General features: G+C 37.9%; 1 protein-coding gene across 2 annotated transcripts in view; it reads left to right on the top strand.

Annotated features, from left to right (window-relative positions):
• The first annotated feature begins 1,856 nt into the window (after window positions 1–1,856).
• Window positions 1,857–24,429, top strand: part of rab3gap1 (RAB3 GTPase activating protein subunit 1) — a 47,789-nt gene continuing 25,216 nt past the window's right edge. For both annotated transcript variants that reach the window (XM_062413973.1, XM_062413972.1), the window contains exons 1-11: window positions 1,857–1,962; window positions 2,078–2,133; window positions 4,681–4,759; window positions 4,873–5,005; window positions 5,211–5,289; window positions 10,427–10,546; window positions 16,733–16,898; window positions 20,003–20,102; window positions 21,245–21,326; window positions 21,576–21,644; window positions 22,879–22,952. In XM_062413973.1, the coding sequence (XP_062269957.1) occupies window positions 1,945–1,962; window positions 2,078–2,133; window positions 4,681–4,759; window positions 4,873–5,005; window positions 5,211–5,289; window positions 10,427–10,546; window positions 16,733–16,898; window positions 20,003–20,102; window positions 21,245–21,326; window positions 21,576–21,644; window positions 22,879–22,952 (976 nt within the window). In that variant the 5' untranslated portion in view covers window positions 1,857–1,944. The remainder of the gene's footprint in view (window positions 1,963–2,077; window positions 2,134–4,680; window positions 4,760–4,872; window positions 5,006–5,210; window positions 5,290–10,426; window positions 10,547–16,732; window positions 16,899–20,002; window positions 20,103–21,244; window positions 21,327–21,575; window positions 21,645–22,878; window positions 22,953–24,429) is intronic.

The raw sequence follows: 24,429 nt of genomic DNA, 5'->3' as shown, positions 1-24,429 counted from the left end.
TCATGGTCCACAAATGTCCGAGATACAGAACATAGTGTTTTGATGGGGTGTAATCAAACTTTGGTCATCTAACGCTTAGACTACTGCAACTCCCTCCTGGCAGGTCTACCTGCTACTGCTTTCCGACCTCTGCAGCTCATCCAGAATGCAGCAACTCCAATGATCTTTAACCTACCTAATTTCACTCACACTATTCTGCTCCTCCGCTCCATTCACTGGTTACCAGTGGCTGCCTGCATCCATTTCAAAACACGAGTACTTGTGTTCCATGCTGTGAACAGATACAGCACAGTCTAAATCCAGGACATGGTCAAACCATTCACCCAAGCCTGTCCATTCCGCTCTGCATCTGCAAATTGGCTTGTTGCTCCCTAACTGCGAGCTAGCCCCTCAAAAAAATCTTGATTGTTTGCTGCCCTGGCTCCTAATTGGTGGAACAAGCTCCCTATTGACCTCAGGACACCAGAAAGTCGACAAAACTATTGCCGCAGACTAAAGACACATTCTTCAACTACACTGGGGATAAAAAAAATATATATATCAAATACATATTTATATATATGTATTCAGTTTAGTTGCACCTATATGGCACTTACATGTAGCAGTTGAAGTTTGGCTTTTTTAAAGGAAATTGTACTCACTTGATTCTTGTTGCTCTGGCTTTGTACCCTTATGGTTGAATGCACTTATTGTCTGTTTAAAACTAAAAACATACATCTTCCTACTACTATTCTTGAATAAAAAAATACTAACAATCTTTAAAACTAACAATTTAGTAGCACTTTAATGACACTTACTTATAGCACTTTGCACTTTTGTTGTCCTGGGTCTGTACCCTCAGGGTTGAATGCACTTATTGTACGTTGCTTTGGATAAAAGCATCAGCTAAATGAAATGTCATGTGTAATGTTTGCGTCAGTTTAGTAATAAAACAATTTATCTTAATTTGTACTGACGAAGATGGAGTTTTAGTTTTACACTCTTTCCAGACCTTTGGGATGGCATAACATGTATGTTGTATTACTGGCAGAATTAATCTTTTGCAGGAATACATCTCCAGCGAGGTTTGAGGTAAAACTGGCCTCTATATGGCACAGCTATACCACAGTTCTTGAGGATTTGACTTTTGGGTTTTGGCTTGAGGTGCCCCAGGCTCATGCCCCTCACACCACGCCTCCCAATTTTTTACAGGCCGCATTATGGTTTGGGGGTTTAACTGGAGGTTCACGCCAAGCCCTCAATTCTGCACGCTGCAGCCAGACTCTTCTCCACTAGTCACTCATCAGATAATTAGGTAAATGCATAGGATGTGTCGCTCCTTGTATTGGAGTGCAATACAACAGCTAAAGAAAACAAAACACACACCACACAACAGACACCAAGGAAGTTAGAATATAAAGGACACAGAAATCACAGAAAGCCAGGTAAGATATAATAAAACACATACAAGTCAAATACAAATTTAAATCTTAGAAAACACAGCTAAATATGGCATGCACATATAATTTTGACCCTGTCACATATATCAAGGATGATATTAAAAGCATAATCAAGTCAGACACAACAGTGGGACAGTACCACAGTTGCTTTCAGACGAGAGTAGGAGAAATGATTGGCAACAGAGGCAGGTACTTTAGGAAGCTCTTCAGAGGAACCCACAAACACTAAATATCAGAGTTATGCTGTGGAGAACCTAGGGAGATGTAGGATGCAGGGCTTTTTTATATTCTTTGAATGCACGTGAATATGGAAAGATATGAATCCAGACAGATTCAACGGCCGTTTTGATCTACACTCCGTTCCATGTGGTGGCGGTAAAGCACATGTCAGTTATTTGCCAACCGTAATTTAACAAAAGAAGAAGAAGCAGAAGCAGTAGAAGAAGAGAAGGAGGAGGAAGAAGCAGAACAACAAAAACGAAAACAGCTAAATCAGGAAATTAGCATGGCTGCCGACAGCGAAGTAAGTGTTTCCATTGATGTTAAATGAGTTCTTTAAGGAAAACGAGTCAGTGCTGTGTATGTGTCTAAATGCGTGCTGAGTTCCAGGTCTACTAACCACTGTATGTCTTTTCCAGCCCGAGTCGGAGGTCTTTGAGATCACCGACTTCACAACAGCGTCAGAGTGGGAACGGTAGGCGAGCTCATTGTAATACAAACAAGCAATACACCATCTGCTATCATGTTACACACACAAACAAGGTGCCATTTATCATTTCGGTTGTGTGACAATATACGTTTCATGTTATTTTACTGCACGTCATCGAAGCTTCGGAATGAGCAACGCGGTCGTCTTAATTCCTCTTTTAAGATGACTGTATAATTACTTTAACTTGTTAAATACAAGCAGATGTTAATCAAAGAACATACATTTACAAAAGAAAGAAACGTTTGCATTTTCAACAACCTCCTTGGACGTTTCCGATGTACACCTGAATGCAAGTGACGCATAAGGTAAAGACGGCATGACCTGTAGCGAATCAGCTGCAGTCGGGAACAGTTGAAGTTTTCACAGACATAAATGCTATGGTACACAGACATAAGGGGAGGGTTTAAGATCCTCTCAGTCCAAAGGTAACCATAGGTTAGCGGTAGGCAAGAAGAAGCGGGGCGGTTATTTACTGGGTTTTATTAAATCACCAATATTTGGAACAGTAAAGAACAAACTCATGAACGTGATGGACTTGACTTATCATTTAGTAAACAACATCAAATCAAAAAAATGTCTTCCACTTTCTCATGCGAGAGGCCTGCTCTCTAGGCTAACAAAAAAAAGATCTCCAGGACAGTCTAAGTAAACAAATAAATAAATCAGAAATAAGCACTCACAAACAAGCTATGTAAAATGGTCAGTGGTTGGTGAATTAACCAGACATTTCAATTAAGTTTACAGTTCTTCTCAAAGAACAACATCATGTCCACATTCTCAGGTGAGAGACTAGGTCTCTGTGCTGTGACAATGGGACTCATTTGCTATCACACCAGCTGCTTTTGTTCTCACCACCATGCGTATGTTTGTGAATCAGAATCATTCTATATTGACAGGCGCGTGTCTGCTCTCTGCCACGCCTCTATTTCTCAATATAAGGACAGTCGTTTGTCATAAAGATCGGTGTGCTATCTACAACTTTTAAAAAATATATAAAATGGAGTTTAAATATACTATGCATTAAGTTAAAATTGTGTGTGTTTACATTTGCTAGGACAGCCAGGCCTTCATCATTTGTGGGTACACACGATCTGAGGAAGTTCTAAATTTATTCGCAGACTACAGACAAATTTATTTATCCCAGATTTGTGCGTTAAGGGATCTAACAAATGCTTTTAGCAGAGATTTGTGCGTACGCACTGTTAGTAAAGGAGGCCCAATGTCCCCTGCATTGGAGAACTCCCTAGTGTCATTGGGCCCCATTTACTAACATTGCGCACAAATCTGTGCTTAAAGCGTGCATTGATTTTAAATTAATTCATTTGTTTAGATTAAAGATATTTATCAAATACCTGTAAGGGATACCCAGGATAGTTATCCAGAATGTCCAGTCAGGCTCTTGAAAATTATGCAACAAGTGGAAGTGTGGAGTCAGTAGGGCTGGGCGATATGGAAAAAACTGTCAAACGATGACGTTTCAACAGACGTCTCCTGAAGCCCGGATTGTCTGAGAGTGGGAGTGAGTAAGAGTTTACACACACACAGGCCCCGCCCCCACTTACTCACAAAGTCACACACACACAATCTCATGACCTGATCAGTAAATGGAGTTTACTTAGTTTGTTTGATTCTCTCCAGAGTTTGAGGTTACATTTAAACATCATGAAAAATTTGTCATATACATTAAGTGTGCGCTCAGTACAACACAAGACCAGTGCAGCCAGGACTCAGTGTTAGTGACCAGAGAATATGGTTACATGATCAGACACCATCGATTTTATAACTAAATACATAATCTTAAGTATGTCATCTTAATCATAACCATCCCATTAAAAAGACAGAACAACGAACGTTAACTAGGATATTTTTGGGACTTTAAAATTAACTTCAGAATTTATTTTCATCTGTATGAACTGAACTTTGAACTAGTTCTTTTTAAGGGTGAATGGGCACAACACTGGCGCAGGTCAACAAGTGACAAAGGCAGCAGATAAACTCTTCCCGCAGATTTACGATGTAATGTGGTGTCGAACTTCATTCTGTTGAGACGTCATGCGTTGTGTGGTAAAACGTGACAGGTGTTCTCCCTCATGTTCACTTTCATCATATATAAACTGATTTGTTCAGTTAAATATGAAAAAATATGAATGTCATGCATGATACGTTTTTTTTCCCATATCGCCCAGCCCTACGAGCTCCATACACTTTAGGTGCTGTGTGTATGTTAAGATAAAATAAGCATGAGGAACCTGGAGGCGACTAGTTCTTTTACACATTTAGACCATTGGGATGAATTAAAAGATGCAGACCAAGCCAAAAGTCCATTGTGATGATACATGGTGTTAACAATCAGTAGATATATTTTGTTATGTAGTGCCAAACAGAGTGAGTTCGCAATGATAATACACCATTTATGTATGTGTTTACATATGTGAACATGTGTGTAAAAAATGTATCAGGAAGTGGGAAAACACGCTGTACGTACAACCAATCATTGCTGCTCACAACTAAACATATTTTACCTGCTTAAAGGTTTGTGTCCAGAGTGGAGGAGGTGCTGAATGACTGGAAGCTGATTGGGAACTCAGCAGGAAACCAGTCCCTGGAAAAGGTATTCTACTCTTATTAATCTTTAAATATTCAGTTAAAAACACCACTAAGCAGTGTGCTGCCAAGAGTTTCTTTGACTGTACTTTATTATAAGGTAACATTATTTGAACACAGGGTGAATACACCAGAGGCACCTGGGGGGAAAAGTCTCAGGAAATAAATTTTGCGGACTTTAAGTTCCTCATAACTCACCACTTCCTGAAAAAAGAACGTGAGAAGTACACTGGGAAGGACAAGATTGAGGAAGGTATGTCCATGATTTCAATGTTCCATAATATGAAGGTTACCTGATATAGTTAACAGCAATGTTTTAGCTTTTGCATTTAAACCTAATGTTTGTGATGAGATTTGAAAGTAATCTTAAGTGGCAGGTGAACTAGTTCACACTAAAATGAGATCAACACTCCAATTTTCAGTGTTTGACACAACTTTTTGTAATCGTCCCTGTCTAGATGCCTTCCCCTTGGCAATGGAGGACCTTCTGTGTATGAACAATGATTTCCCGCCTCGAGCCCACTGCCTGGTCAGATGGTAAGTTCAGTCGTTCATTAACTTTTCATGCAAAGTTAAACCAGATTTCTCAGATCAGTGTTAAGATGTCACTGCAACCCCAACCTTATTTCCCACTTAACATGTCTTCCATTTTGAATCAATTAAGTAAAGTGGATTGGCATTTTTAACCTTATTATTGGACTCTCTTTTTTTTTTTTTTTTTTTTTTTCCCCTGTATACACTTGGTCTACAATGGTATGGATTTTTCATGTTTGATAATTGTCTCGGATATATCAATGGTATTTCACAATTAAGTCTTTGGCTTGTCTGGATATGGGATTCATATGCTCTATATTCAACTCTGCTGACCCAGTTGAACATAGTTCATACGTGTCCTAGGATAACTTGCATCATTGTTTGGCGACTGGCGGTACATGGGCCCAAACTGCTCCGCAAGATCACCATGTCCTACTGACGCAGGCATTCATGGTTGTTTCAGATGCTGATCTCTGTCATGGCAGCAACCTTATTAACCAAAATTATTATAATCACATTCTCTTTAGCAATTTCTCAAAATAAAATTTTCGGTGTGAAGGTTGTGTTATTTCATTAACAGAGCTGTTAACCTCTGTTGCTGACATACAATAAATGAAAAAATACTAGCAGTTAAGTAAGCAATTCGAAATTGTGTATAAGCCACAAATGAACAGCAATAAACCAATATATTTAAAAAATATATATATATTTAATAGCTAGTCGAAAATGCCGACCTTGAAGAAGACGGTCACCTCTTTTGCTTTGACAAAGGGAAAATTGCTGGTGAGTGTGATTTACTGTTTAATTATGCATTGTGTCGTGTTAATGTATTATGTAACAGGTGTGTGCATGTATGTTAAAATCACAGATATATATATGCAAGTTGATTTAAATGATCACTATGTAAGGTAACCTTACATAGTGAAAATGTCCTATCAGGTGGGATGTACACCAGCTTGCTAGCCATCCACCAGCTTTGACACTACTTGAAAATAAAATTTAATTTTCATGGGGAATCATGTGAGCGTTGTTTCTTGTTTTGTTATTTTCAGTTCAACCAGCCATAGCTGTAACCCAACTATACAGTTACAGCTCAGGACCAACACCCTAGGAGGAAAGCACAGTGAGATTGTGCAAATTTATGTAAAAAAGTATGTGCACTTGGACAACAAGTCGTTTGATGTCTTTACTCAGATGCCACCAGTCAGTGGTGGGAAGTGTCCTTTTTTTACCTGGCTGTCTGCTCATCCATTACTATATAAATGGAACTCTGTACCATATATTATTTAAAATTCATGAAATCAATTCTCAGAATTATACAGCAAGACACTGAAAAGGTTAAAGCTAACTTTCTTGGAAAGTATGATGATGCATGATCAATTATCTACCTGGTTTAATTTCCGCATCCCTATTATATGCATTGTATCTGTTTTTAAAAGGAGATGTAATACAGGTAAGTGTTACATATAAGTACAGGAGAATTACTCATTTAAAACTAATTTCAGGGGCCGACTTTTTTCACCTACGTAATATTTCAAAAATTCGGCACGTCCTGTCTTAGAAAGATACAGAAAAATTTGTCCACGCGTTTGTTACGTCTAGAGTTATCCACCTCATCAAAAAAGCCCTTAATGATATGGGACCCTCATAACTTAAAGAGCTCATAATATCGTATCACCCCACAGGAATACTTTTCGAGAACAGTAGGAGCCGGAGCGTTGAGCTATAAATCATCTGTCCTGTGGAATCGTCTCCAAGTTTCAGTTTGGGAGACAGGGTTAGATTAAAAAACCTTCCTTTTTGATAAAGAATATAGTTAGAGCAGGCTCAGGTCTACTCTTAGCTATGCTGCTGTAGAGTTAGACTATTGGGAGATACATGACACAGAGTTTCTCTTTTGTCGTCTCCCTCTTCATCACAATAATGTCTCATCAATACACGTGTATAGACTTCGCTTCTTCCCAGGTGTCCATGTGCTTTATCATTTGCAGATCCAGAATCGGTGCTGCAACCACATTGAGGATTGTGATGATTGATTGTGGATTGTAGATCGTGATGGTGGATCAGGGATGTGATGGTGGATAGTGAGCTTGGATTGCGATCATGCTGGCAGCTGTCTTATATTGTGATGTTGGATAGTGGATCGGGATCATGATTGTGGTGACAGCTGATTGTGGATTACGAATACAGCATGTCTGTGAAGATTGTCAGTCTCTGTCACTTGTAGACCCACGCTGCTATTGTGTGTGTCATTAGGGTCACTGTTGTTGAGGTGTGGTTAGGTATTCAGCGTTTTGGGGAGCGAACTTAGGCCAGCGTTGTAGGTGGCTGAAAATGTATGGTTTTTCAAAGTTGATAAAGGTGGCTTTCTTCACTTCACCTTCAAACCATCTGAAAATAATGCACATTACCATCCTCAAGAGTGTTCCTTGTCCTTGAGGTGTAAGTAAATGTTAGCCATCCATTTATGTATTGGTTGTTTTATTTCCCAGATGTACTGTATAGTTATGATTAATCAATTGGACTCCATAAACCACAGTGTTCTTTTTTTGTCAGTGTGTTTCGTCCTTAGGGTGAAAAACTTTTGTCGTAGTCTTTTGCTGTGCTTGAAATGTACAGGTATGTGTTGTTTGTGTAAACAGTTTTTCAGAGACTCCAGCAACATAAGAACTCACAATTTTGTTCTGTTTGTTGTCCTTCTGTCAGCTTTGATTTCTTTTGGAGATTTTGATGAAATCCCAGTTTGGGAAGCCACAGGTTTTAAGAGCCTCTGATGTAAATGTTAAATGGTCTGTCTTTATAAAGCCTTATCTAGTCCTCAAAACACTTTACAGTACAGTATTACATACACCCATTCACCCCAACACTGTCATACAGTGCATCTGTGTGCAAAACTTTCTCAAAAGTTAAAAGGTGTTTAGTATCTTTTCCATGGACACTTCGTCATGCGGATTAGTGTAGGTTCCTTCACAATATCCTTGTGGGTCCTTGTATGTTTGTTTTGTACTCAGTGGTGTTTGGACTCCCAGGCTGGCTTCTAGTGGATTATACGAGTCAAAGAATCAGTATTGATCTCTGTATGTCGGTTTCCTATTCACTTTAATGTTGAGGGTTCTGTCTTCTTCAATTTACACCGCACAATCAAAAAAGGCCAGACATCCTTTGGTTGAACTTAATCTTCTTATTAAATACATTGATGTGTTCTGAGAAGGATTTAACTTCCTGTGTTTTCATTTTGACCCAGTTCTCGTCAACATATCTGTATCAATTTCTGGGAGCAGTTTCTGGAAGGAGGTCAGGGCTCTTCTTTCCACTTCTTCCATGTAGAGGTTAGCCACAATGGGAGACACTAGGGAGCACATCTGTGTTTCTGCCCCTACAAACCTTTGTTGTACTGAAAGTAGGTGGCAGTCAGGCAGAGTTCAAGCAGAATTAAAATAGATTAGTTGGATATACAATATGCCTACTCATATATACTAACACCATTGGCAATATCTCTATCACTACAGTTTTTTTTACAGCTCCCGTCATCTCTTTCTGACAGTTTATTTTGTATGAATATTTTACACATTGATACACCTACATTTAGACACTGTCTTTTGTCATCAACCTTGTAAATAGTGTTATTTTGTAAATGTGCCTTGTTACACACTGCACTTCATGGGAGAGAGATTTTTTTTTCTAATTTGCAGTAATTGAAACAATTAAAAATAATCGTTTTTATCCTATCATCACCAAATTTAGTAGACAGTATGTGAGACAGAGATACCGATTTTATTTAAAAGTTCACAAATAAGTCCACCTCAATGTGTCTTATTGAGCTACTTCTGCCTCTTATTGAGATGCTGCATCCTCTTTTTGAGCCACTTCCTTCCTATCGAACTGCTTCCTCCTATAAAGCGAACTAATGCGCGAATTTGCTCATTGCCGTTTGCGGCTATATTTTCATATAGCCAATCAGTTTTACTCATTAGATCAACATTTTTGAATAAAGAAGCTGTAATCACATTGCTTTATGCATGCCAAACTCAATGTTACAAATTTCTGAAAATCATTATGAAAAATGTAATGAGAAAATTAATATTCATAAAATGTCATTAATTCATATTATCATTTAAAACTCATTTCTTTCATAAAGAACCCTAGCCTAAATAAATTCTCTAATTAATTTGAACATTTTATTTAAAATGTATGACACAAAATGTGTACAAACAGGTGAGTCAGGAGCGGGTCTATGTTGGAGAAAACAGCCGGCAGATCATTTCCATATATTGTTGAGCTGCCCAGTCATTCAGCTGACTACAGGCCGAACCCCCAACATAGACTGACTGGATAGATATCGTAAATTATATTCAAAAAATGGAGAGAATGATTATTTTTTTCCCCACTGATCGTGTTTGTGACCTCACAGGATCATCACTGATCTGTTACTGGTTGAATTGACATTTATTTACATCAATATACCATCAGTATAAATGTATATGTGACCAACTTTTTGTTCCATGTATGTATGTATGTTTATTTGTTTCTAGGAGGGGAAAAAAAAGTAGGATATTTAAAAAAAGTCATGCTATTTATCAGTTCAACCAGACAGGGACATACTCTATTGACCATAAACTCCTGTCTGACAACTGCAGACCATTTTCCCATTTAGAGAATTTACTGAATGTCACAGAGTTATTGTCCATGTTGTTTTATGGCCCCTTGTACTGTGTGACAGACTACAGGTATATCTGTAATAAGCATGTTATAAATACTAAAATTACTGTTCCATTAATACAATGTACTGTCATATATGTAACATGTAATATGTAAATGCTGACTTGATTTTTTGTAAGTAATTTAAGTTGTAAATGGAGATCCTTCTGTGATTTTCACAGGGTGATGGGTTCTCCAAGATAGGCAAACATGAATGAAGTTTATCCTTTAGGGCAATCTCATGTTCAATGAGATGCAATTGTCTGTGTGTGTATTACAGTGGTGGCCTTTTATTAGCACACATAATACATACATTAAAATATGTATGATAACTGTTATCATAGTAATAACTACATTAAAGCAGTATATACTGTCTGCAGCTAATTGGTTGGTACTACATTATTTAATGTAATTTCAGCTTTGACTGTTTTTTTGGTGACAGGTATGGGATACGAGAATTTGTGGTCATTACTCCTGGCACCAACTGTGAGGCCATCGTCAGTGAGTCAAAATGCAATCTTCTCCTGAGTTCCATCGCCATTTCTCTGGCCAACAGTGGCTGGTGAGTGTGATTTCTCATTATTTACCAAATATTTTCTTTTATTGTATGTAAAAGGTCTGTTTTTAATCTTTTAATTTTTAATCTTTTCTAATCTTGATAACCACACACCTAAAGAACAGTTTTTGCCATTCATCCATTCACACACCCCCATTCATACAGTCCATATCTGTGCACCAATTTTTCCATCGCACATCGATCAAACACTTCTGGCATAGCTCATAGGAAGAATTTGCGGTTCAGTATCTTACCCAAGGAAAGCTTGACATGCAGAATGGGGGAGACTGGGATTGTTCCAACAACCTTCATCTGCTGACATTTGATGATTGTGAAACCGCTGGGCTAAACACTGAAACTTGACAACAATTGGAAAGATAATTCTTGAGTAACAATGACATGTGTTACACATTTTTTATATCAAGAAAAAAGAAGAAACAATTAATTACAAACCAAAGAATTCTAAAATTAAGCCTTTTCTCTCTGCCAAAAAGCTAGAAACAGTCGTTCATGCATTTATATAAACCTGGATAGATAATTACTACCCCCTTTTCTCCGTCTGTAGCACAAAATCTCTCGAAAATCCTCAAATGCTGCCCTCTTGGTTGTTCCAAAGTCCAGGATTATACATAAAGGTTAGCCTGGATGCCAGACGAATTTAGCCCAGCCCACAACCTTTCTCTCTCAATTTTTACAACCCCGGCAATAATCTTTTTTATTGATCTTCTTCTACTTCTTCCAGCGTGCGGGCAGTTGAGGTCTGTTGACAACAACTATGCGTCGCTTTACATACGTCAAATACTACGTTGCTCTGATTGGTTGTAGACCTATCCAATTGAGACGAGGCATTTTTTTTCCTGGTTGGTTGAAACACGCCCCATAATCACAGCCCAATGGAGCGGTATCAGACTCACATTCTGACTAGAATTGTGAGTATGACAACGTCAGGCTACATAAAGGTGACAAAGCATTTGCCATTCATGCCCCCAGACTTTAGAACAACCTGTCTCAGTAGATCAGGATGGCTAAATGTATCACCTCGTTTAAGTCTCTTCTCAAAACACACTTTTATAGACTAGTCTTGCTGTGATCCTCTCTTAATGTTTTATTTATTTATTCATTATGCTTTCTTAATATGTTTTTGAAAGTTATACCCCTCTATTGAAACTGTTCTTCTGATTACACAGTTAGGATTTGTGGTGTTGTTTTTATCATGTAAAGCACCTTGCAAACCTTGTTTTGGAAAGTTGCTATATGAACAAAGTTTTTATTATTATTATTATTATAAATCAGGTAGTGATCACTTCCATGGACATGAACTTATTTTTGCAACTAGTCAATTCGCCCTTTGCTGGTCATTCGAGAGGATGCAGATTTGGCCTCACTTTCTAGACTGCACTTATTTTATATATCTCTGCGATTAATCCATCATAGTAGTATATTTTTGCGAAGTTTTTGGTCTACTCATCTAGACACGATAAGAGTCTTGATGAGTTTATAAACCACAGATATCTGGATGATTTGGCATTTAGGAGCCGCACGCATACACAAGATCAGAATGAGACCGATTTAAAGTCCCGGATGAGGTCAGGATCCATAATGTTGTCACAGAGCTGTGATATGCATTGGAGTCTCTGGTCCACACTACATCCCCAGGAAGACCATGAAGCCGACAACAATGGACAGGACTACCTCTGCAATCTATTTGGCAGAAGGTAGTTTAGGGCAGTGATTTTCAACCAGCGTGCCGTGGCACACTAGTGTGCCATGAAAGATCGTCAGGTGTGCCGTGGGAAATTATCTAATATCTAGTGTTGCACCGATGTATCGGCCGAACATCGGTAAAGGCCGATATTCGCCTTGTTTACCGACATCTGCACATCGGTAATAAACTTGACTTTCACTGATATCATTGGCCGATGTTCATTGGTATTTGTGGTTAAACCGCTGGGCACGTGCCGCGGCTGGGGGAGCAGTAGCCCCGTCGCCCTCCACGCCACCTGAAGCTCGGTGTGCGGCACGCCTCTCAATTTTTTTTGTCCGTCCGCGGTGCCTCACAGCATCGCTAGTGCGAGGGCTTTCTTTCTCTGCTTTAAAATAATGCTTTTTAATACATCTAGAAACTATATTACTAACTATATGTATTATATGTACTGTATTAGGCCATGAGTGTCATTTTGTGTCATTTGTTTGTTGGTGTGCGCCAGGATTTTGTAAATGTAAAAAATGTGCCGCGGCTCAAAAAAGGTTGAAAATCACTGGTTTAGGGGATAAAACAATAAAGATATTTATGTTGATAGAACTATTCGTCGATAGAAATATAAGACATGGTTGATGGAACTAATTTCATCGATTAGGGCTGCACTTCTGTTAGTTATCTCTTTTTTCTCAGTTCCAGAATGATCATAATTGATAAGTATTCATTATATATTAAGGACCTGTGATAAATGAATATACTTTTTACGTATATTGAAACACACAATGTAAATCAACATTTTAACAAACTTAAGCTATTTCAAACCCAAGATAACATTCAAACCCTTTTTATTCAATTAATTTCTGATTATATAGTACCAAATCTTCCCTTTAATTCAGGGAAGGGACACTTCTCATGTCAATGTTTTCTAGGGCGTGAAGCCTCTCACCTTGGCCATGCTTTCGCACTTCCCTAAACACGACAGACAGCTGCACTATGTCTCAAGGTGAGGAGACAGTCTCTTGGAAATCAATTGAATTAACATACTAGATTTAAGGCTGAATTATAGTCCTGCGACTGCAACCGTGGAAGGCCACGCAGCTGCATCGACAGACTCGTTTTGGTTTATACTTCTCTAACTTGCTGCGCGTGTTGCAATGCAATTCACCGCCAGAACACTAGGCGAAGTAACATTTTTTTTCAAAGACAAAGCACACAAAGAAGAGATGTTTTCTTCTTCGTCGACTGTTTATTTACATCGCCACTCCGGCTCCTCATAGCCTATTTCTGGCGGACAAATCGGCCAGTTAGTGACAGGTTATACAAGTGGTCATACTTTCAGATCTCTTCTGCCAAGTGCTCATCTATTTGGTATATATCCGTTCTTCTAAATCTTCCGTGATTTCCGCGTATTGTGGGGCATGAAACCGGAAACTAGACTCCGGACGGGATGTATTAAGAAGACCAATCACAAGCCTTGCGGGCTGCGTGAGGCTTGCGTCGCTTTGTCGTGTAGCTAGAAAAATTGGCGGACGCACGCAAGCCCGCAGGGGGCACGAAAGGGGCGTGTTGCGTGTCTTGCATGCATGCATGCGTGCGTGTGAGCAACCCGACTATAATTCGTCCTTTAGATTTAACAACTTCAATCATCACAATTAACACATCGTTGAGTCTTCAACCCATGTGCATCACGCACGTAGAGGGTCACCACCATGGAGAGGGTTACTAGATCATACAATATATGGCGATATGGATTCCATCCTCGCAAGATTGTCATTCAGACTTTCACTAATTATCAACCATCTTTTTTCTATGAAAATATTAGACTTTAAACAAATTAATAAAATTACCCCCTTTACTTGATCAATGTTCTTGCTTTTTTCTTTTTTAACATGCAATGAAAAGATAAAATCATAATTTTGATACTTAATATTTATCATTCAGGTCAAGTAATATTGACTAGACTTCTGAATTGACTGCACAACCTGACACAATGAAATAAAATTTAAAGAAAAATACCTTATTCAATCACACAATAATCGTATCTATTTGTTCAAGAGTAATGTCCACCAGTTGTATATGCAAAAAGCAAACTCTTAACGTTAAAACATTGTCTAAAAGAAGCTCATATTAAAATGCAACAAATCCAATGTAGAATAGTGATGTTGAGTAGATCAAATAATATTTAAAGTAAATAAAAAGTAGTATATTTCTCGATTTTCAAAATTAGATACAAAGGTACTCACAGTAAAATTTTCTATTGAAGTATATGTTGATTATTAATCAATTCCAATTAACAAGGTCTAAATTTGATTTGAGTAAATATATATTCAGTTAAGGATATCATTGTACAGTACCAATTTTGCATGGATATGTGTAACTGTGCAAGGGAAACTTCTAACTATGTGCATTATGAAAATAATCCATAACCCTGACATCAGACAGGATTACTAAAATTGATAAAAACAAAAGACAAGCTCAAACATAAATTAAACTGGGAATTCAATATTTGAATTGATTAACAAATTATTTAATACGATTTATCACAAAAAGGGAACAGTCCTGTAAATCATTAAACTCTTAAGTATTGAGGATTTTAAGTAAGAAAATAACACTTATTAGGCCAAAAATTCCCTGACTGATATCCGGAAATCCCAGTTGTAATGGCATTAGGGATTTGTCTACAGATATAAACAAACATGAGTGGCCCCACCCACATCGGTGAAGTCCTGCTATCTCCATGTCTTCTCAGAAAGATTCAATAAATTTACCTTTACCCATGAAACGTCCATCAGGGTCGGGCTTAGGGTCAGGTATCTCATCAGCCACACTTAAATACTTGGAGGTGTGTAATCAACCTTATTAAAAGAATGGGATTAAACATTGGAGAATGGATCAAACAGCATATTTTAACAGATCCAGTCAGAGGTTATTATCTGCGTGTTTTCTTTGCTCATCGGGAAATCAGAGGTTCATTGTTTTGTTCAAGTCTGCTCTTTTCGTCCTGTCCCTTCTAAACCGTGTTAGTGTGATTGTCATTAGTTATTCTCTTCATATACAGTCTATGCTCTATACCAGCGGTCCCCAACCTCTTTTGCACTACGGACTGGTTGGATGTCAGACAATATTTTCACAGACTGGCTTTTAAGGTGTGGCTACGGAGCCTCACTACGGAGGCTCTCTGGTATGGCCTCTGGTGACATTGGTGGATTTTTGTTTTATTTAATGAAATTGTTAATACGCGGCCTCAAATTAATTTTTGCGTGGTAAGTTACCAGCAAGACGTAGACGGACGGATACCAAAGCTCTATCACGCACACACTGCGCTTCTGTGCGGTTTGGAGAGGTTTTTTGTTATTTAAAATTACAAATTAAATTGTTCATTAAAAAAAATTCAGAGTTTTTACTGCTGTTGTGGCGATCTCAGGGTATTCTGCCGTGACTTTAATCCAGAAAACCAGCAGAGTGGTTTTCTCGAACATCCTTTTAGGCCGCCGTCATTTGCGATCTCTAGCAGCTGATCTTCTGCTAGCACAGACATGCTGCATTCACCTGGTTTGTTGACAAACGGGTCGGACAAATACCGTATGGGTTTGTGTTTAGCGAAAAAGTCACGTGACTGAGACAAGCGTATTTACAGGCGTAAAGCATGAGTCATAACAGAGAGGATCCGGTCATGTTTCAAAATAAAACACCGTTCGGAATCAGATAATAAATATAACTGAAAAAATGTAAGTTGTTTATTCTTTCTGTGCGCCCCGGTACCAAATGACCAATGGTCCGGCACCGGTCCAGGGCCCTGGGGTTGGGGATCACTGCTCTACACGTTATCTCTTAATGGCCATTTATTAATTTTAAATAGTACATAATATTCTTCCTGAAAGTAATGAGTTCATATGAAAGCGTTGTCAGTCTGCTTGATACCTGTAAATAAAACAAGGTTTAGTTAAGTTAGATGGTTAGTTAGCTAGTTTTTTAACATATTCTCATACCCATCAGTCCAAAGGAGAGTTTTTTTAATGGTGTCAAAGGTGGGCTTGAACTAGGTGTGCTTTCAATGGAAGCACAATAGGGAATGCATGTGGCCACTTTCAAATCATTGGTCATCATTTTTTTGGGCAGTGTTTCTTTGATGGTCCATGCTTTGTTTAGCTGGTGCAATCATTAACATACAGATGTGAGGATGTTCAAAAATTCCTTAAAAATTTCACCTGTTTTTAGTCACATTCATCCATTCGAACACACAATCATACAGTGCTTTTAGTAAATAGGTTTCAGCAACACTGATTGTTAAGAGAAACAAAGTTTGTTTAGCTCAACTAATAGTAGCAGTAGGGAGTATCTAGTGATAACTTAATACTGGAATTTGTCAACCAGCTCTTTGGTAGATTCAGCGTAGAAACCGTGTTACAAGATGAAGAAATGGATTGGAGCATTTTCCAAATGACAGAAGATTTTGTATTAATCATTTTTCCTCTTGATGTATCTTCATTCAGCCAGGTCCCCATATTTGTTCAGATCCAGCAGAAGTGGAGACGGATGTATGCTGGAGAGTGCCAAGGGCCAGGGGTGCGCACTGACTTTGAGATGGTCCACCTCCGGAAGGTGCCAAGTCAGTATAACCACCTGTCTGGCCTGCTTGATATCTTCAAGTCTAAAATAGTAAGTGCTCTGGTGCAACACATTATTTAAATGAAAAGCATTTCTGTCTCTCTCTTTTGTGCTCCCAAGGATTGTCTAAAACGAATGAACAGAAAAACTATGCTGAGTTTTATGTAAGAAAATATTTTTGCTAAAAAATTGATTGTTTTATGTTCTTTCATTACAACAAATTTTATTTTTAAATTGAGAGTAAAAGTGTAACTGTCATTTAATTTATATATTTTATATTAGTATATAATGGATGATAAATGTATAATCATACATACATTTAATTTACATTTAACGTTTAATTATACATTTATAATATATTTGTACTTACTATTTATATCTTGATAGGCTAGCAAGTGCTTTGAAGTCCATCTATAGTGAGTCAATTTTGTCATTTCTGGCAGCTGTTGGAAAATGTTCTGCTGTCACAGAGGAAACAAGAATGGCACTCGAAGTGCAAATCTCTGTCAAGGCCAGATATTCTCCATAAATTCAGTCAAGCGCTACCAAATTATAGACACATATAGAAATCACTCCCCTAAATTTGCCTGATATTTTTTTCATCAAGACCCATGAATAAGTCTCTAGCAATTCAGTGAACATTTTCAAAAATGTAATGTTTAAAATGTGATTCAAAAACATTCCCTGATCTGCCCCCTGATCCAGACGTGCAAGAGGTTCTTTCCTTAACCATACTGCATCCTATCACCAAGTTTCATCGCAATCAGCCCAGTACGTTTCACGTAATTCTGCTTACAGAAAAACCAACAAACCAACAAACAAACAGACAAATGGACCAGGTGTGAAAAATAACCTCCTTGGCAGAGGTAATACGTTTGTAATGAAGGAAAACAAGAAAACTTAGTTTCTGGTGATGTTTATACTGCAGAAATCTGCCATGGATAACGGTAATCGGCCTCAAACGTTTGGGGTGAGCAGAGAAAAATGGGGATGACCTGATATATAACAGAATTCTTAGCACAGAAGAGGATTAAACCTGATGTCAGCGGCTCCCTGCATGTGGACACAGTGGAGGAGCTGATTAAAATAAGTATTGAGGGAACAAGCTTGGAGGCTGTATATGGTTCAGTCAGGGCAAAAGAGCTAGAAGGACATACTACAAGTGTTGGCCCTCAGAGGTGCCAGGCCGTAGTGGTCCTGAGGGGATGTGCTCTTAAGGGCAGAGAAGGAGATGAATTCTGTAAGAGTAAATTTATTTTTAACTTGTTTTGTTGTGGTTGTGCAGTAATGAGCTGACCACCTTTTTAAATTTATAATTTTTTTAATGTGTTGTCAATGTTTAAACAAACAAGTTTGTCTCAAATCAATTTTATTGACAGCCTCATTGTAGCAGTGAAATTCTTGTGACATGGCAGGCAACATCTACGCAGTAGACGACTTTACAAAATAGAAAAATAACATACTATGTAACAACATATAACATAACATCGTAACATAACATAGTCAAGTGATGTAGCAGTTTACTGGGTGAAGGATGGGGGAATATTACATTTATTAATATGAATATATGTACAACATATAACAGAGTCAAATCAAAGTCAAATGAAGCAGCAGTTTACAGGGTGAAGAAGTGGGGAATATTAAGTAAGTGTATTTGTATGAGTGGGGGAGCAGAATTTACATGGTGACTGTTCAGAGGGTCAGTGTTGACTTAAAGCACCTATTAAAGCACTTTTAAATAAAACACAACATTTTTGTATCTTGTAAATTGTCTATCAGCAAAACATTTATCAGTAAAACAGTTCAATGGGAAAATATGTATGTGTTTGTGGGGGTAGCTCGTCAGAGCACCTCCAGGTGAACTAAGGAGAGTTAATTGGCAAAACTGGGGTTAGTTGGAGAATTTCTCTCCCTGGATTAAATTGGCACATTTAAGTATCTCGGTATACATTTGTCTGTTCTGGTACTTTAAGTATGAGAATATGTTGGCACAAACTTTACATCATTTCCTCAGCATTCAATTGATTTTCCAGATGGCTTTTGTTTCCTGAGAAACGTGGTATGATTTCAACTTTATACAAGCTTATATCAGCTCGAGTGTGGTCTCTCTTGTGGAGGTTAGGGGTATGTTGGAAACCTAAATTTGACTGAAGAATGGTGGGAAAAGGCACTAATCAGGGTCAACTCCCCATCTTCCTGCCCTCGTCTGAGTTTAATTCAGTTCAAAGTCCTGCATAGGATTCCTTTTAAGAAGGCCAAAATAAGCAGGTTATTTGCAGGCATTAATGATATTTGTGAAAGATGTTTTTTTAAATTAAAGAAAGAGTTCTGGTCTTTCTTTAATTTATTCTAATCAAGTATAGCCCTTAATATCACAATCATTAACATTCTTGGCTACTGTAGCAGGCCAGTGTTTGAGCATTGAAATAGAGCCCGTATTATAGTTTTATAACATTACTGGCATCAGACACACTTCGGGCTAGAAAAGTAATGTTTATAATTCATTTTTGGGATCTTTAAAATCTTAAGGTACACAGGATCAATTAAAGCAAAAAGTGCAGAGCTTGCCGACAGGCTGGATACCCTCATATGCACTTGAATTTTGTAACATTGTTCATTTTAACGGTATGTTTCTTAGGCCCAGTCCACATTTACAAAAGGTATTTTTCGGCTAGAGTTTTCCCTCCTTTTACTGTTAATGTTTCTCAACATGAAGTTGCAGCTGTCAAGTAGAGTTCAGCATACCAGACCAACAGGTAGCCATACAATCCTTTGATAAAAGCTATATTGACTATTCAGAAACTGGAAAATAATTATTACAGATTCTAGTTGGCTAATAACAAAAATGTCGCAAGCCAAAACTTAAGATGGTCCTTAAAAAGGTCCATTATGCAGTTTGGATTGCATTATGCAATTTACTTAACTAACGGCAGAAACTGATTGTAATAAAAAAAAATGTTTTGATGACATTAAATGAGGAAAAGGGGAAAAAGGCATTTATTTAGCTTATTTCTTAGAAAAGATCAGTGAAGACATGCTTAACGTTACATTGTAATGTGTCTTTTTCAACAAAAAGAGTAGAGTAAACCTCTTAACATCTTTTTGTTTTTTGTTTTGTTTCAATGCATTTATTTTTTTTATTTTTTTTTGCTCAGGGTTGCAACCAGTCCCCTCTACCTCCAGTCAACATTGCGATCCGTTTTACCTACATTCTCCAGGACTGGCAGCAGTATTTGTGGCCACAGCAGCCTCCAGGTATGCACATACAAAACAGAGGATCAAAGTACAAAGTATAAAATAATCTCTTTGATCACATACTGTTGCTTTAACAGAAATGCTTACATCATATTAAAGTAAAAGACCAGTAAAACAATAATATTACAAAAAAATTAAGTTATATTTGTGAAACCATGACTGTCTTAAAGACTTTTTCATAAAATAATGTTAGAAATTACTAAATTGTACTAATTACCTACATGTCGGCTGTGGGTGAGGGGTAGAGTGGTCGTCCTCCAACCTGAAGGTCGGCGGTTCGATCCCCAGTCTGAACAATCTGCATGCCGGGCAAGATGCTGAACCCTGAATGACCCCCACAGAATAAAAAAGTGCTGGGATAGATGCACTTTATGAATGTGTGTGTGATTGAGTGAATGTGAAACTGTAGTGTAGAGTGGTCATCAAGGCTAGAAAAGCGCTATATAAATACAAATCCATTTACCATGTCACCGTCATGCTAGTTTTGTTGTTTTTTGAAAGACCCTTTAGTTTTAATTTGATTTTGAATCAAGCATACAGCATAATACCAGTATGTTGCAATTTCAAACACTGTTTTGTAATGTTGGATTTATGATAATCAGTTGTTTTTTTTAAAGGCTTGCGCAAAAGTATCCAATCGAGTTTCCCTAATGCAAAGCTGATGATGCATAAGTTAGCCAATCAGGGGACCCACATTTTCTTTAACATCACACCATAAAAAGATTTGAAAAGGATGAAAGAGAAATGGTAATATCATATATATTTTAATAATACATAAATTTGAAAAAACAACAACATCCTATTAAAACAGTGGCAGATAATTTAGAACCTACATACAACAGTAGTGATTACACATTTTCTTTTCAATGAAGGGTAACTGCATGAATACTGTTATAAAATAAACTGGTGACTCTTTTTTGCCAATTTTGGCCAGTGTTTTGCAATATTGAAAACATAGATAACCCTTTTTTTGAAGTTGGTAACATGTTTTGCCTCACTCTGAAGTAACTGAACATTTGTAGCTCTTTCAGAATAATGGCCTCCCTGATGGTTTATTGTATTGCAGTTAGCAGCGCAGCATTTTTTCTCTTGATTTGAATTAATTTGCATTTTAATGCATGTATTAATTGATTCATTGGCAGACTTTGACACACTTCTTGGAGGTGAAGTGGGAGGAGTGGAGTTTGGTAGACTTCCTTTTGGAGCCTGCGAGGAGCCAATCAGGTACATTTGTTCTATTTTGGGACAGTACTCTACAAACAAAGTGAATTCTAATAACAATTTTATAACCCAAGGGGGTTATTTAAGTGTAAATAATAGCATAAACTGTTGAACATGAGAATATATACAGTGCTTTACTGTATAGCTGTGTATCTCTCTTGCTTTCTCTGTCTCTTTCTCACACTCTCTCTCATCAATTTATTCCTTCTTATAAATGTGGGTTAACGGTTGAACTTTCATTGGCTGTTGTAGTGAACTTCATCTTGCAACCACTTGGCCTCATCTAACAGAAGGCATAGTTGTGGATAATGAAGTCTACAGGTAAGGGTGTCACAGATCTCCCTGTCACACTGTTTATTACTCCCATTGCACCATATTCTTCTGACATACAATTTCATCAATTTTTACTACAATATCTATTGCATATAAAGTATAAAAAGAGAAAAATAATGATTGACTCACTACTGGTCTTATTTTCTATGATAAATATAACACTACAGCACAGCTTCTATTTCATTCTTCCTGACCACCTGAGTAATGTTGCACAGTATAACGATAGTAGAAAGGTATTGCGATACCCAGCCGCTAAAAACGGTGCTATGCAGGACAGCTCCATGTCGCAGTTGTCATTTGTTCATACCGGCTGCTGATCAGCAACTCTGTAGTTCTGCTATTGCAATGATTTATTTTTACACAGGAAAATCACCATAAATGTGTGTGTGTGAGAGCCTACTGCCCATCACCTGGAGATCTTTATGTTAACTTTTAATATAATTACAGCCTTAATGAAGTTTCTGATATAGCTACAGTATTTCCTTGTCTAAAATGCCATATTTACTCAAATATATATACCCGCAATATACAGTATAAAGCCATGCATCTTCCTTTCCTGCAAATATTTCCCTTTTGTTTGTCACATGTACATCTAAAATAAGAAGTTATGAAGTTATGATCTTAGTTACAGTTTATCCCATCAAGCAATATCTATCTAATATTTTATAAGGTGTTAATTATGCATTTGTATAATTTATCTTTGGGGGAAAACAAGGATTTAGAGTTCTGTGTGGGGAAGGGGAAGATAAAGCCAGGTGTAATTGTCACCCCCAAGTCTGTAGTTGTCTCACACAGCATCCCAATATATCTCCCTTACCCTGCTTTGATAACTCATTGCAACAGCACATCCATGAATTATCACCCACAACACAAGCACATCTGGGTTTAAGCTTAACAGCGGCCAATGTCTGTAAGAGCATACAAGGATGTTGTACACCCCTCCCCCCCCCGCGTCCAATCAGCTCCATTTTGTCTTCTGGAGGTATCCTCCCAAGTAATATTCCCACCAAGTTTAGTTAATTTGTGTTGAAGGGGTTGAAAAGATTACCCTGCTATGCCAGCCTGCAGGGTAATAAACAAAACAATACAAATCACTAACTTGCTTTTTTTTTTAAAGAATGTTTTATTATATCAATTTGATTATTGCGTCTTAGGTACTTAATCTTGACAGAAATGTGAACCAGCAACATACAATGTGATTTAACCAAATATACTCTCGCAGTGACCTTGACCCTCTCCAAGCTCCTCACTGGTCGGTTCGAGTCAGGACTGCTGAAAACCCTCAATGTTTACTGGGTAAGAACTATTCCTTTGTGTCCAATTTGTATTTCTAAACACAATTTGTGCAACTATATAAAGTTATTATAAGGCAATGAGATGATACAGTTTCACCTGTTTCCAAGACAAATTATACCTTATCACAAAGTCTCTAAAAGTAAGTGTTCCTTTTTATATGGGTTTGAGGACAATGTTATCGTTGCCGCAAAAATACCTCATAAATGTGCAGTCGCAAAATATTCAGCAGCGTCAGACCCCAGCACAGCAGAATTCACTGTAGTGACATCCAAGAACTTTGAAGAACTGACGCACCTCCCCACAATGCAAACAATGAAAATGGTGCATACTTACACCAGCACAGACCTAAGAAGTAGCCAGACCGTCCCAATGTCAGCTGCTAGCCTGCCTATCCCTGGTAAAGCAAAAATCTGTCCACTGCTTGCAAATTTACTTTCGCCAATCCAGATCTAGAAATCTAGAAATTTTACCTCATCAATCCTCTGTTCTTTGCCGGGCCAATCATCACTGGGACTCGCAAACTGGAGGTAACACTGGAAACCTGGTGCACACTGACTTGGTGATTTAAAACTGACCAAAGAACTGGAATAAATAGGAAGAATCTGAATCAATTAAATTCCAACAATACACAACCCTGGACATATGTCCTTAGATACACTCATTATGGTCTTAAAAAGTCTTAAATTTAAGTCGTTGAAACTTGCCGAAACCCTGACCACAAGGAAACAATGACATTCACCATAATCAAGGAGCTCACCATAAACCCCGACCAATACACATAACACAAAATAACTCTACATCATATCAGTCAGTCAATCAAATAAGATTTGTAAAGACCTTGTTCAAAAATCAAAAATGTTCTCATCGGACAAGGTTCGACATCCTCTGCCCTTAACCCTCAACAACAGTAAGGAAAAAACACCAAATAAGCCCTTTTAGCAGTTGAAACCGCAGAGATGGCTACATCTGAGGGACCCCTCTCCTAGGATATACAGAAGTGCAATAGATGTAAAAAATATTACATCTTATAATTATAAATGCTGTATTACAAGAGACATTTTCAAACTTTATTCAGTTGTGCAATACTGGTAGGGACAAATGAGGCCATTAGAAGATGGTTAACTATGGCCAAAAGGGGATGAACATTGACAGCAACAACACTCAAATACTGTGGCAATCAAACCATGGTTGATCCATTGATATTACGGGGCGCACGGTACGTCAACAAAACATAACTACACCACACTTCTGAATTTCCCTCGGGATTAATAAAGTATCCATCTATCTATCCATCTACCAAATCTGCCTATATCTGGAATAATACCACAGATAAAATAGGCACATCTGGGGTGGCAGAGGGAGGCTGGAGGGTTGGCCTCACAGAACTTCCTACAGATTTACTGGGCAACCAATATTCACAATCTAACACACCCGGCCTTACTCTCTTTATTATCTGCATTCTCTTTTATATGTTACC

The sequence above is a fragment of the Platichthys flesus genome, chromosome 20 (assembly GCF_949316205.1).
Source record: "Platichthys flesus chromosome 20, fPlaFle2.1, whole genome shotgun sequence".
Lineage (NCBI taxonomy): Eukaryota > Metazoa > Chordata > Actinopteri > Pleuronectiformes > Pleuronectidae > Platichthys > Platichthys flesus.
This window is presented reverse-complemented; position numbering and strand designations above follow the sequence as displayed.